The sequence below is a fragment of the Carcharodon carcharias genome, chromosome 1 (assembly GCF_017639515.1).
Source record: "Carcharodon carcharias isolate sCarCar2 chromosome 1, sCarCar2.pri, whole genome shotgun sequence".
NCBI lineage: Eukaryota > Metazoa > Chordata > Chondrichthyes > Lamniformes > Lamnidae > Carcharodon > Carcharodon carcharias.
This window is the reverse complement of record NC_054467.1, coordinates 47,721,558-47,735,650: the sequence shown is the minus strand read 5'-3', so window position 1 is coordinate 47,735,650 and position 14,093 is coordinate 47,721,558. Positions and strand designations below refer to the sequence as shown.

Below are 14,093 nucleotides of genomic sequence, written 5' to 3'. Positions count from 1 at the left end.
CCTGAGCCACTTGCAAATTGGCACAGCACAAATAAGGTTAGAGAGATGAATGTGTGGCTCAAAGCCTGGTGTGGGAGAAGTGGATTCTGGTTTGTGGGGCACTGACATCTGTACTGGGGAAAGTGGGGGCTGTACCTTTGGGACGGTTTACACCTGAACCATGCTGGGACGTGTGTTTTGCGAATTGCATAACTGGAAAGTAGAGAGGGCTTTAAACTAAACAAGGGGTGTGAGGGATCAAGCTTGGGTAGATGTGGCAAATCAAGGGGTAGATTCAAAGCAGGAGACCATAATAGTAACATGGGAAATGAGGATCATAAAATAGCATGAAGGGACAGAGAGATACAACCTAAGAATACACCAATAGTCAAGACTAGATGTTACAAAGATAATAAGACAAAACTAAAGGCTCTGTATCTGCGTGTAGCATTCATAACAAAGTGAATAAATATGATCTGATAGCCATTATGCAGACATAGCTGCAGGATGACAAGGATTGGGTCCTGAATATTGATGGGTATATAGTATTCAAGAAGAATAGGAAGCTAGGTAAAGGTGAAGGGATAGCACTGTTGATCAATTATGACATTGTGCAATAATTAGAGATGACCTTGGTTCAGGAGATCAGCTTGTAGAATTGGCTTGGTTGGAGGCAAGGAATAGGGAAAAGAAGCCATTAGTGGGAAAGCATCAAACTTAAGGAAAGAGCATATAACTGCGTAAAGATCAGTGGCAGGTCAGATGATTGGTCAAAATATAAAGAACAGCAGATTGACTAAAAGGTTAATCAGGTGAAAGAAATTAGAGTATGAGAGAAAGCTAGCTAGAAATGTAAAAATGGACAAGCAAGAGTTTCTACAGGTATTTAAACAAGAAAAGACTAGGTAAAGTGAGTGTTGGCCCTCTACAGAGTGAGAATGGGGAGGTAATAATAGATAATAAGGAATGGCAGATGAAATGAACAAATATTTTGTTTCTGTCTTCACTATAGATGATATAAAAACAAACTAATAATTCCTGTAAATCTGAAGTGGAAGGGAGGGGGGATCTTGGTGAAATTACAATCACTAGGGAAGCAGCAGTGAGCAAACTGATGGAGCTGTGGGCTGACAAGTCTCCAGATCCTGATGGAATACATCCTAGGGTCTTAAAAGAGGTGGCTAATGAGGTACTAGATGTGTTGATAATTTTCCAAAATTTGCTAGATTCCGGAAAGATTCCATCAGATTTGAAAGTAGCAAATATAACCCCTCTATTCAAGAAAGGAGGGAGGCAGAAAACAGGAATCCACTGGCCAGTTAGCTTGACATCTGTCATGAGGAAGGTGTTAAATCATTAAGGAGGTTAGAGCTGGGCACTTAGAGAAACTCAAAGTAATTGGGAAGAGTCAGCATGGATTTTTGAAAGCGAAATCATGTTTTATCAATTTATTAGAGTTCTTTGAAGGAGTAACCTGCACTGTGGATAAAGGGGAGCGTGTAGACATGCTGTACTTGGATTTCCGAAGGTATTTGATAAGGTGCCACATCAAAGGTTATTGCGAAAAATAAAAACTCATGATGTAGGGGGTAACATATTGGTATGGATAGAAGATTGGCTGGCTGGCAGAAAACAGAGGGTATGCATAAATGGGTCTTTTTTCTGATTGGCAGGATGTGATGAGTGGAGTCCCACAGGGGTCTCTGCTGCGGCCTTAACTTTTTACAATTTATATCAATGGCTTAGATGAGGGGAGTGAAGGCATGGTAGCTAAATTTGCAGATGGCACAAAGATAGGTAGGAAAGTATGTTGTGAAGAGCACATAAGGAGGCTGCAGATGGATATAGATGGATATTAAGTAAGTGGGGAAAAATCGAGCAGATGGAGTTTAGTGTACAAAAATATGAGGTTGCTCACTTTGGTGGGAAGAGTAAAAGAGCAAGGTGTTACTTAAACGGAGAATGGCTGCAGAATTCCGAGGTGCAGAGGGATCTAGGTGTTCTAGTGCATGAGTCACAAAATGTTAGTATGCAGGTACAGCAAGTAATTAAGAAGGCTAATGGAATGCTGTCCTTTACTCCAAGAGGAATTGAACATAAAAGTAAGGATGTTATGCTTCAGTTATACAAGGCATTGGTGAGACCACATCTCGAATATTGTGTGTAGTTTTGGTCTCCTTATTTAAGGAAGAGTGTAAATCCATTGGAGGCGGTTCAGAGAAGGTTTACTAAATTAATATCTGGAATAAGTGGGTTGTCTTATGAGGAAAGGTTAGACAGACTGGCCTTATTTCCACTGGAGCTTAGAAGTATAAGGAATGACTTGATTGAAGTATATAAGATCCTGAATGGTATTGACAAGGTGGATGTGGAAAGGATATTTCTCCCTGTGGATGAGTCCAGAACTAGGGGACACTTTTAAAATTAGGGGATGCCCTTTTAGGGCAGAGATGAGGAGAAATTTTTTCTGAGAGTTGTGAGACTTTGGAACTCTCTGTCTCTGAAGGCGGTGGTGGGGGGGCCATTGAATATTTTTAAGACAGAGGTAGATAGATTCTGTTGAAGGGTCATGAGGACTCAAAACGTCAACTCTTTTCTTCTCCGCCGATGCTGCCAGACCTGCTGAGTTTTTCCAGGTAATTCTGTTTTTGTTGTAGATAAATTCTTGTTAGGCAAGGGGATCAAATGTTATTAGGATTAGATGGGAATGTGGAATTCAAAACACAAACAGATCAACCATGATCTTATTGAATGGCAGCACAGGCTTGAAGGGCCGAAAGGCCTACTTCTGTACCTATTTCATATGTTTGTAGGGCAGTTGATCCTCTGTTTGTGAGTTATTGTCTGTTAAGTTACCAGAACAAAAGAAGTCACTTCACAGTTTCGGAAATGTCAAGCCTTGTCATTTCCGAGGCGCTATTAACAGACCACCCGGGGACTGCATAGCCCAACTTCAAAGGGAGCTACACAAAGGCCAGTTGTATTTGATAAACTAGGCCTGCCAGCAGAGTCAGAGAGTCTACGGAAACAATGACTTCCCAAACATCAGACCCTCAATAAATGTAAAAAACAAAAAAACTGCGGATGCTGGAAATCCAAAACAAAAACAGAATTACCTGGAAAAACTCAGCAGGTCTGGCAGCATCGGCGGAGAAGAAAAGAGTTGACGTTTCGAGTCCTCATGACCCTTCGACAGAACTTGAGTTCGAGTCCAGGAAAGAGCTGAAATATAAGCTGGTTTAAGGTGTGTGTGTGGGGGGCGGAGAGATAGAGAGACAGAGAGGTGGAGGGGGTTGGTGTGGTTGTAGCGACAAACAAGCAGTGATAGAAGCAGATCATCAAAAGATGTCAACAACAATAGTACAATAGAACACATAGGTGTTAAAGTTAAAGTTGGTGATATTATCTAAACGAATGTGCTAATTAAGAATGGATGGTAGGGCACTCAAGGTATAGCTCTAGTGGGTTTTTTTTTTAATTTTTTTTTTTATATAATGGAAATAGGTGGGAAAAGGAAAATCTTTATAATTTATTGGGAAAAAAAAGAAGGGGGAAACAGAAAGGGGGTGGGGATGGGGGAGGGGACTCACGACCTAAAGTTGTTGAATTCAATATTCAGTCCGGAAGGCTGTAAAGTCCCTAGTCGGAAGATGAGGTGTTGTTCCTCCAGTTTGCGTTGGGCTTCACTGGAACAATGCAGCAAGCCAAGGACAGACATGTGGGCAAGAGAGCAGGGTGGAGTGTTAAAATGGCAAGCGACAGGGAGGTTTGGGTCATTCTTGCGGACAGACCGCAGGTGTTCTGCAAAGCGGTCGCCCAGTTTACGTTTGGTCTCTCCAATGTAGAGGAGACCACATTGGGAGCAACGAATGCAGTAGACTAAGTTGGGGGAAATGCAAGTGAAATGCTGCTTCACTTGAAAGGAGTGTTTGGGTCCTTGGACGGTGAGGAGAGAGGAAGTGAAGGGGCAGGTGTTGCATCTTTTGCGTGGGCAAGGGGTTGTGCCATAGGAGGGGGTTGAGGAGTAGGGGGTGATGGAGGAGTGGACCAGGGTGTCCCGGAGGGAGCGATCCCTACGGAATGCCGATAAGGGGGGTGAAGGGAAGATGTGTTTGGTAGTGGCATCATGCTGGAGTTGGCGGAAATGGCGGAGGATGATCCTTTGAATGCGGAGGCTGGTGGGGTGATAAGTGAGGACAAGGGGGACCCTATCATGTTTCTGGGAGGGAGGAGAAGGAGTGAGGGCGGATGCGCGGGAGATGGGCCGGACACGGTTGAGGGCCCTGTCAACGACCGTGGGTGGAAAACCTCGGTTTTCACAATAAATGTGGCTTGTTCAACAACTAATATTGCCTTGCTGCGCTAAGAGCTGCTTTAACACCTGACTAACAGGCCACACAGAAGGAGCTCTGTCTGGCTAGGCTGGACAACTAGTCCCTTCTACTCTGACACTGTTGGAAGTTCTGCACCATCGCCTACAAAAACTGGTTCATCTCTGCATGACTATTTCATCTTGTGAATCAACACCACATCAAAAGTGAATCTTACACCGCCTGTTTCAGCCTGCTGACCTCAGTGAAGGAATTCCTCATGGCACTTCGATTCTGGACGCTGGATCTCAAGTGAACCAATGTTTATTTTCTATGTTGTTTTTGTACTGTAAAACCTTCTTTGCTATATCCCTCTCATTACTGCTGTATGTATGTGGAGAGGGGCGTTGCGGGCCCTTTTCGTGGTATCTGAATGTGTGCAATAAACTAATCTTTTCAGTTCATCCTACCTCACTCAGGTTTGCAGTTGGGTTATTAGTAGGAGTTGGATCACACAAAGTTAAGTGGTTGGGAAATATGCCACCGCTTATCAAAAAGGAAACAAATCAAAACACCTTTCTGTTTACGGACGGGTGGTGAGAAAAAGAATTAGTGCTGTTTGAATGGACCCCTCTCCTGTCCATAACACTGTTGACTCTATTCACAGATAAAACTGTTGCTTATCAACAGTGACTACAATTCAAAATTACTTCTTTGGCTGTGATGCACTTTGGAATGCTTGAGGTTGTGAAAGGTGCTGTGTAAATGCAAGTCTTTTATTTCTTTTTAGCTTCTTGGTTAGAGCAAATAAAGCAAAATTAATTGTGACCTGGTAGAACTTTATTGTATAGGGAAGGTGCAAGGTACTTTATACTTCCCCGGTGCTATTCTGCCGTAAAGAAATGACAAAATTTGACTTCCAAATCCAGGTCAGACTTCCAGTACATATTATTTATAGAGGCACTGAATTGATGGGAGGGGAAGTAATCACATCTAATCTGTTGTATTTTGCAAGGCAATATTTGATGTGAATTGTGTCATCATGGTTTACTGGGTTACATAGGTGGTGCTTTGTGACTTCCATAAAGCCTTTACACAATCCAATTTTATAAAATGTTTTCTTTGGTTTCAGGAAATAATTTCCATTTTGAATGTTATACCAAACTGACCAAATGAGCAGCTGGGCATTTTGGGCAGTAGTGTGTTGCTTCAGCATCACCATCGGAGTACCTGCCATCAGTTGTCACAAAGAGCAAGTTTCCAATTCAGGTAGGAAAAGTGAACATAACTGGTTTAACTGCTCTTGGGAGTGGTAACTATATTACAGTTTTGCTGTTAATGGAAGGCCTATTGTGATTTAAGGCAGCGATGCTGGCTCCAGCAGTGCAGAGATTCCTCAGGTTGATTTGTTTGTTTCTTTTCCATCATAATGGTGATTCTGGCACTGCCTGGTTTATACCTACGGCCTGTACAGAACTGTTTCCCAACTCCCCACCATCCCCAGTCTCCCAGCAGCCAATGTTGGGGAAAAAGGCCAAAGGTCCATTGCCAAAAATGCAACCAGGAGTTTAGTCCAGGTCTAAATAGTTTTGACCTGTGAGTTTACACCTTTGAGCCTGAATGCCACACTCACCTAATTTTGCTCCAGCTTCTTGCAACCAACACAGTGCTGAAAATTTGTCACATTTGCTTGGATTAGATTTGCACTGAAGCCTCTGAATTGGACTTTCAGTATACTGTGCCAACCTACCATCAACTGTCTACTTAACTGCATTTTTAATATTTGTCAGTTATGACTATCAAAAAGCATTGAGGAACAGGTAAAATCAGGTGTATGCTAAAACAATCTGAAACTGATCTGAAAATTGCATCAGATCAGTGAAGACAAGGTACATGTTAGGATCGTCAATGGTAGCAGCTTCTGCCAGCTATGGACAAGCACGTTTAATTTCCTTGATGCCTTACTAACTATACAGAGCAGGTAGGGTCTTGGTTTTATCTTTTCCCCGGTACTGAGCAACACAGAGCAGGCTGGGCCAGGTTCCATCCCTGGCTTGGTGCTGAGCCAAATTCCATATCTGGCTTGGTTTAGGCTACAGTGCAAGCTAGTCTTGGGTTCCATCCCTGCTTTGGTTCTTAGCCACACTGAGCAGGCTGAGCCCAGGTGCCTAACCTGATGTGGCGCCAAACAGAACAGGCTAAAAACATACTTAGTTTGGACCTACAAAGGATAGACCAAGGTACTTTCTAAATGATGAAAAGCTAGAAATAGTATGTCGTTGAGAGGCGGGGTGGTGCGTGTAGATAGATCATTAAAATATCATGAACAAGGCACAAAAATTAATCAAAATGGCTAATAGAATGTTAGTGTTTATATCTAGAGGAATAGAATACAAGCAGGTAGAAGACATGCATCAGCTATACAAAACCTTGGTTCGACCACATCTGGAGCTCTGCAAGAAATCTTGGGCACCAGATCTTAGGCAGAATATGTTGACTTTGGAGGGCGTGCAAGTGTAGATTTATCACAATGATATCCGAACTCCAAGGGTTAAATTACGAGGAGAGATTATACAAACTAGGTTTCTATTTCTGAAATTTTGAAGATTAAGGACTTTTTTGATCAAAGTTTTCAAGATGTTAAGTGGAACAGATAGTCTAGATAGAGAGAGATTATTCCCACTTGTTGGGGAGCCTAGGACTAGTAAAGGCATATATGAGAATGGAGCCTTTCAGGAGTGAAATTAGGAAAAACTTCATGAAGAGCGCTGGATGTTTGAAACTCTGGTAAATGGCAAATGATGCTTGATCGAATGTTAATTTTAAATTTGATATTGATTTTTGTTTGGTTGACCAAAGGTATTAAGAAATATGGGCAAAGGTGGGGGTATATGGAGTTAGATTGTAGGTGAGCCATAATCTCATTGAATGGGGAAGCAGGTTCAAGGGGATAAACTGCCTGCTCCTGTTCCCATATTTCTGGATTGATCCCAGATTCTATCCCAGGTCTGTTGCTGAACACCACAGATAAAGCTGGGTTCAGATTCCCCCTAGGTCTGACACTAAGCCATTCAGCAGGCTGGACCCAGATTCCCCCAGGTCTTACACTGAGCTATACAGCAGGTTGGACCCAGATTCCATCCCAGGCCTAGCACTGAACCATACAGCAGGCTAGATCCAGGTTCCCCCAGGTCTGGAACTGAGCCGTACAGCAGGCTGGACCCAGATTCCAACCCAGGCCTGGTGTTGAGCTATATAGCAAGCTGGGCTCAAAGTCCATTCCTGGTTTGGTTTTGACCCACACCGAGCAGGAGCAGCCCAGATTCAATACTCATCCTGGTCATGAAGCACACAGGTGACTGCTGAGCTACTGTCTTCTGCTTCTGTGGTTTCTAAGCTCCCTCCTCCACCCAGCTCTGGAACTGGTCCATTCACATGATCAGTGTGGCGATAGAACAGGTCTGCCAGGCTGTTGACTGCAGAAGCAGAAAACCCTGGCCTGGTTGTTCAACAGTTTAGCTTGTATCAAGCGGTGAGCAGAGAAGCTGAGACCAAACTTGGGTCCATGGGGAAATCGAAGGGAGTGAGACTAATTGGAAAGTTCTTTCAAAGAACCACGTAGGCATGATATGCCAAATATCATTTATTCGATATATAATTCCCAGGATCATTTCTAGATAAATCTTACGAAACCAAGATACCTTTTTCCTTCTGTTTTTTGTTTTATTTTTGTTGACATTTTTCTGGCAAGAGCAAATGAAGGAAAATATGCCACCTGATGTTAATCACTAATTCTGTTGTGTACATAAGATTGTACATCAAGTAGAGAGCACCTATTTCTATACTGACAGGTACTGTTATTCCATACAATGACCTAAAGTAGAAAAAATGTAAAATTGAAACAGTAACTAAAATGATAGATAGTGAGGAATGGTTTCAGGACTACCTTATTTACAATTGGTTGGTGGTTATAGGTGTTGAGTGTCTCATTCTCAAAGTCATAATGTAGGACTGTGTTATAACCACTTCATATACTTTTCCTCCCCCAACGCCCAACCCTTCAACTCCTGGCAATTTTATACCCCTTAACCTTCTGGGGGTCTCCTTCAGTGCTTTAACATAATCTTTCGAATTCTCTACCCCAGAAGGTTGTGGATGCTCCATTGCTGAATACATTTAAGGCTAGAATAGACAGATTTTTGGTGTCTCAGGGAATTAAGGCATAAGGGGAGCAGACAGGAAAATGGAGCTGAAGCCCAGGATCAGCCATGTTCGTATTGAATGGCAGCAGGCTCAGTGGGCTGTGTGGCCTACTCCTGCTCCTATTTCTTATGTTCTTAAAAAGCCATTTGTGTTTTATTAGTTTGATTCTGCCCTTTTCAGACACATTCATCTTTGTACCACTAGGAAAAGCCCCTGGATAGCAACAAGCAGTAGGGATTTTAGATTTTATTCTGTTTTGATTCCTCTGAAATGAAGGGGGGGTTAAGACCAATTGTAACACCTCTCACCAGCCAAGAATTGCTGGGTCATACAGCTTGGGGATCGATCCTGTAACACAAGTAACATTTGTGCCACAAAAGTACCACGCAATGACCATCTCCAACAAGAGAGAATCTAACCATCACCTCTTGACATTCAATGGCATTATCATTGCTGAATCATCCACTATCAACATCCTAGGGGTTACCATTGATCAGAAACTGAGTTGGACCAGCCATATAAATACAGTGGCTTCAAGAGCAAGTCAGAGGCTCAGAATCCTGCAGTGAGTAACTCACCTCCTGACTCCTCAAAGCCTGACCACCATCTACAAGGCACAAGTCAGGAGTGTGATGAAATACTCTCCACTTGCTCGGATGAGTGTAGCTCCAGCAACACTCAAGAAGCTTGACACCATCCAGGACAAAGCAGCCCACCTGATTGGCACACCTCCTACCTCCACCACCGATGCAGAGTGGAAGCAGTGTGTAACATTTAAAAGATGCACTGCAGAAACTCACAAAGGTTCCTTAGACAGCACCTTCCAAATCCATGAAGTTTTCCATCTAGAAGGACAAGGGCAGCAGATAGATGGGAATACCACCACTTGGAAGTTCCTCTCCAAGACATTCACATCCTGACTTGGAAATAAAACACCATTCCTTCACTGTTATTGGGTCAAAATCCTAGAACAACGTCCCTAACAGTACTAAGGGCATACCTACACCACATGGACCGCAGCGGTTCAAGAAGGTAGCTTACCACCACCTTCTCAAGGGCAATTAGGCATGGGCAATAAGTGCTGACCTAGTCAGCGATGTCCATTTCCTGTAAATGAATTTTAAAAATGACACATGAGGGAAGTCAATGTAGAAGCATTTGGTTGGGAAGTTAATGCATGTCGCTTACACCAAAGCCCCTGTTAAATATAACAGGAGTGCAGCTCGTGTTCAGAGTGAACAGAAAAATAGTCGATTTTTTTCCTCCCCAAAAGTCTGGTGATAAATTTTGCACTGAGATGCCTACCAAATATAGTGACTTTGGATTGAGTTTAATTATTAACAATTGGGATCAATTCAGAGTTCTAACATCTTTCCAAGGAGCATCAGGAGTAGGTGGCATGGTGAAGTGGAGTGGGTATTGGGATCATGCTGTTGCACAGGGAACAGATGAAGAATTTATTCTCTGAGGGTTGGTAATCTTTGAATTCACTACTTCAGAGAGCAGTGGAAACAGTTATTGAATATATTCAACACTGAATCAGGTAGATTGTTGATCTATAAAGGAGTCAGGGGGCAGGTATCGGATTAGCTACAATCTTATTGAATGGCAGAGCAGTACTGATAGGCTAGAATGCCTACTTCTGCACCTATTTCTTATATTCTTTTTGTTCTTAGTCCCCTCACGATGCTGAAAAGGGAAGGGGAGATGTCCTGGTGGCATTGTGCATCAAGTGGAGAGAAAAAATAACTAAATGATACAATTTTAGTGAGGTGTATGTGCACAAATCTTTGAATCACAGAATTGTTATGGCGCAGAAGGAGGCCATTCTTCCCATCATGTCTGCACCAGCTCTCCAAATGAGCATCGTGACTTCATGCCGGTCTGCTTTTTCCCCGTACATTTCTATTCAAATAATCATCTAATGCTCTCTTGAATGCCTCGATTGAATCTGCCTCCAACACACTTCAAGGCAGTGCAATCTAGACTCGAACCACTCACTGTGTGAAAAAGATTTTTCTTATATCACACTTGCTTCTTTTGCAAATCACTTTAAATCTGTGCCCTCTTGATCCTTTTACAAGTGGGAACAGTTTCTCCCTATCTACTCTATCCAGCCCAGTTTGAACACCTGTATTAAATCTCCTCTTAGCCTTTCCCTCTTCAAGGAGAACAGTCCCACCCTCTCCAATCTATCTTCAGAACTGAAGTTTCTCATCCCTGGAACCATTCTTGTAAACCTCTTCAGTACTTTCTCCAATGCGATCACATCCTCCCTGAAGTGTGGTGCTCTGAATTGTACACAATACTCCAGGTGAGGTCTAACTAGTGCCTTATATAAGCTCAGCATAACCTCCTCGCTCTTGTACTCTATGCCCCTATTAATAAAGCCCAGGATACTGTATGCTTTATTAACTGCTCTCTCAACCTGTCCTGCCACCTACAATGATCTATGCACATATACACCCAGGTCCCTCTGCTCCTGCACACCCTTCAGAATAGTACCCTTTGTTTTATATTGTCTCTCCATGTTCTTCCTACCAAAATGGATCATCTCACACTTCTCCATATTGAGCTTCATCTGCCATCTATCTGTCCACTCCACCAACTTCCCCATGTCCTTTTGAAGTTCTATACTGTTGCCCTCACAGTTTACAATGCTTCCAAGTTTCGTATCATTTGCAAACTTTAAAATTGTCCCCGCATATCAAGATCTAGATTATTAATATATATCAGGAAAAGCAAGGGTCCTAATAGTAACCCCTGGGGCACTCCACTATGAACCTTCCTCCAGCCCTAAACATATCCATGAACCACTACCCCCTGTTTCCTATTACTCAGCCAATTTTGTATCCATGTTTCTACTGTCCCCCATGAACTATAACTGTTCTCACAAGCCTGTTATGTGGCACTGAATCAAATGCCTTTTGGAAGTCCAAGTATACCACATCAACAGCATTACCGTCATAAACCCTCTCTGTTACCTCTTCAATAAACTCCAGCAAGTTAGTTAAACACGATTTCCCCTTTAGAAACCCATGACAGCTGTTCCTAATCAACCCACATTTTTCCATGTGACTACTGTAGCGACTCACTGGGGATATTGTGCTGCAACATCAAGCCCCACTGCTCCCCAAGCCATGATAAATGTGAAAAGTTTGATCAACCCACCTAATTGATTAATTTAGGTTACAGAATACAAGCACCAGGTTTGTAAAATTAATAATTAAATAACTGTGTATTGAACAAATTGTCTTTAACCAGTGGCAAAAGAAAGAAATATGAACTGCTAATTTCTAATTCTATAGCCTAAACCCAACCCTTCTTAAATCCCTATACACATACATATAATACACACAAAAATGTGGATTTTAAAGGGAGGATAAAACAGTTCAGTAGCACCATTTCCGGAGTACAGGATTCGATGGGTTGATTTTGATTGATGTGTTCTAAATTCCTTTCAGTTCTTTGCTGATGACACGAGGTGGCCTTCCAGCAGCTTCAGTCTTTAGTTCACTGGTTGAGTACTTGCCTTTCAATGTCGCTAACAGTGATTTTCCCTTTTTCCTCTTGGTGGGTTTTGAGAGAGAGAGCAAGTTCTAGAGATAGGAGGAGCAAAAGCCAGCTAGCTATTATTGTAGAATCACTGGGATCCCACATACACAGGAGACCGAGGTTTTAGGTCTTTTTCCTTTCAGGCTAGGAGCTATTGTGCTGCACTGCTCTCACACAAACCCTAGTCACCTGGTCAGGAGCCTATTAAAACATATTACCAGGCAGTTCCCCTTTAGACCAGACTCCTCAGCACCATTCTGTCTTTCATTGCACACTCTGTTCCAGGACAGCAACATTGTATATATCCCTCACACTGTTCCAGTAGACATGCCCTTCAAACTGCAGCCATTGTAATTTTAATCCACAGTCCAACAGAAATAAATATATAAGTTCTTTACAACAGTCCAACAAAAATAAAGAGATATGTTCTTTACATGCCTCTGCCCTTAAAAGAGATGAAACGCCATTTCAAAATATGACACATGGACAACCAAACACAAGACTTACTTCCATTCATCCTTTCTACCCTTTATACAATCTTATACAATCTTCAGCATTTCTCACCCCTTTGACTTATTTTAGTATTTTACACCCCTGGACAATGCATTCGCGATCATGTTATCTTTGTCGGCAATGTGAACAATCTTTACATTGAATGGCTGAAACAATAAATTCCATCTAAACAGCCTCTCATTTCGAGTTTTAAGCTTTTCAATGAACACCAATGGATTATGGTCAATGTAGATTAGTGTTTCTTTGTTATCTTGTCAGACATAAACTTCAAAGTGTTGAAGAGACAACAACAATGCTAGAATTTCTTTTTCTACTATGGAGCACTTCCTCTGATATTGATTTAGTTTCTTGGAAAAGTACCCCACCCTAATTTATCATCTTGTAATAGGACTGAATCTAACCTCCAGTCACTAGCATTAATCGCCATTTTAAAAGGTTTGGTAAAGTCAGGGGTAGCCAACTCTGGTTCATTTATTAAGATTGCCTTCAGCTTTTCAAAGGCTACTTGGCATTCTGCTGACCTTACACTTTTGCTTGTTTTCTTAACAAATTGGTAAGAGGTACAGCTATTGTGCTGAAGTTAGGTACAAACTTCCTGTAAAACCTACACATTCCCAAAAACCTCATGATTTTTTCATTTAGTTTTAGGAATGGGAATTCTATTAGAGCATTCACTTTTGCTGTACTTGGCAACACTTGCCCTTGTCCTACAATGTGACCTAGGTATGTTACCCTTGCTTTTGCAGATTCGCTTTTGGCCAAATTTATGACTAAGCCAGCCAACTGCAATTGCTTAAACAGGTCCTCTAAATGCTTTATATGTTATTCACATATGTTACTATATATTATAACATCATCTAAATAAACCATGCAGTTACACACTTCAGCTACGACTTGATTCATAAGTCTCTGGAATGTAGCTGAGGCATTTTAAAACCCAAATGGCATGACACGACATTGATACAATCAATTCACTTGATGTAACAAAGGCGGATATTTCTTTAGCCTGTGATTTTAATGGAACTTGCCAATACCCCTTCAATAGATCAATTTTAGAAAGAAACCCTTTCGATGTAATCTTCTAACCGAGGAATTGGGTATGAATTTGCCCTCATTACCATGTTCACTTTCCAGTAGTCTATACAAAATCCAGTTGATCCATCCAGCTTAGGAACCAGCACGACATGTGAACTTCAGGTGCTTTGGCTAGTCTCAATCAATTGATTTTCCACCATATATTGGACCTCTGATTCTTCCTGAGCTTGTTTCTCTGGACCTAGCCGATAAGGATATTGTTTTATCAGTGCTGAGTTTCCTACATTCACCTCATGCCTAGCTAACGTAGTACATCCAGGTGTAGCTCTACAAATTCCCTTATACTTCCTAAGTAATCTTGTTAGATCTTCCCTTGGTCCTTCCTCTAAATATGAGAACACAGTGTCTAACTATCCCAGTATTTTCTTATTGGCTAGTCAAATTGTAGGTGGTTCGCTTTGTGCACTGTCTACTTCTCCCTCTATCCTACCTTACTCT

General features: G+C 41.9%; 1 protein-coding gene across 1 annotated transcript in view; it reads left to right on the top strand.

Moving 5' to 3' along the window:
• LOC121270796 (transmembrane protein 144-like) overlaps nucleotides 1–14,093 on the top strand; it is a 121,355-nt gene that overhangs the window by 3,943 nt on the left and 103,319 nt on the right. The window contains exon 2 of the mRNA XM_041176657.1: nucleotides 5,422–5,558. Coding sequence (XP_041032591.1) covers nucleotides 5,441–5,558 — 118 coding nt within the window. The 5' untranslated portion in view covers nucleotides 5,422–5,440. The remainder of the gene's footprint in view (nucleotides 1–5,421; nucleotides 5,559–14,093) is intronic.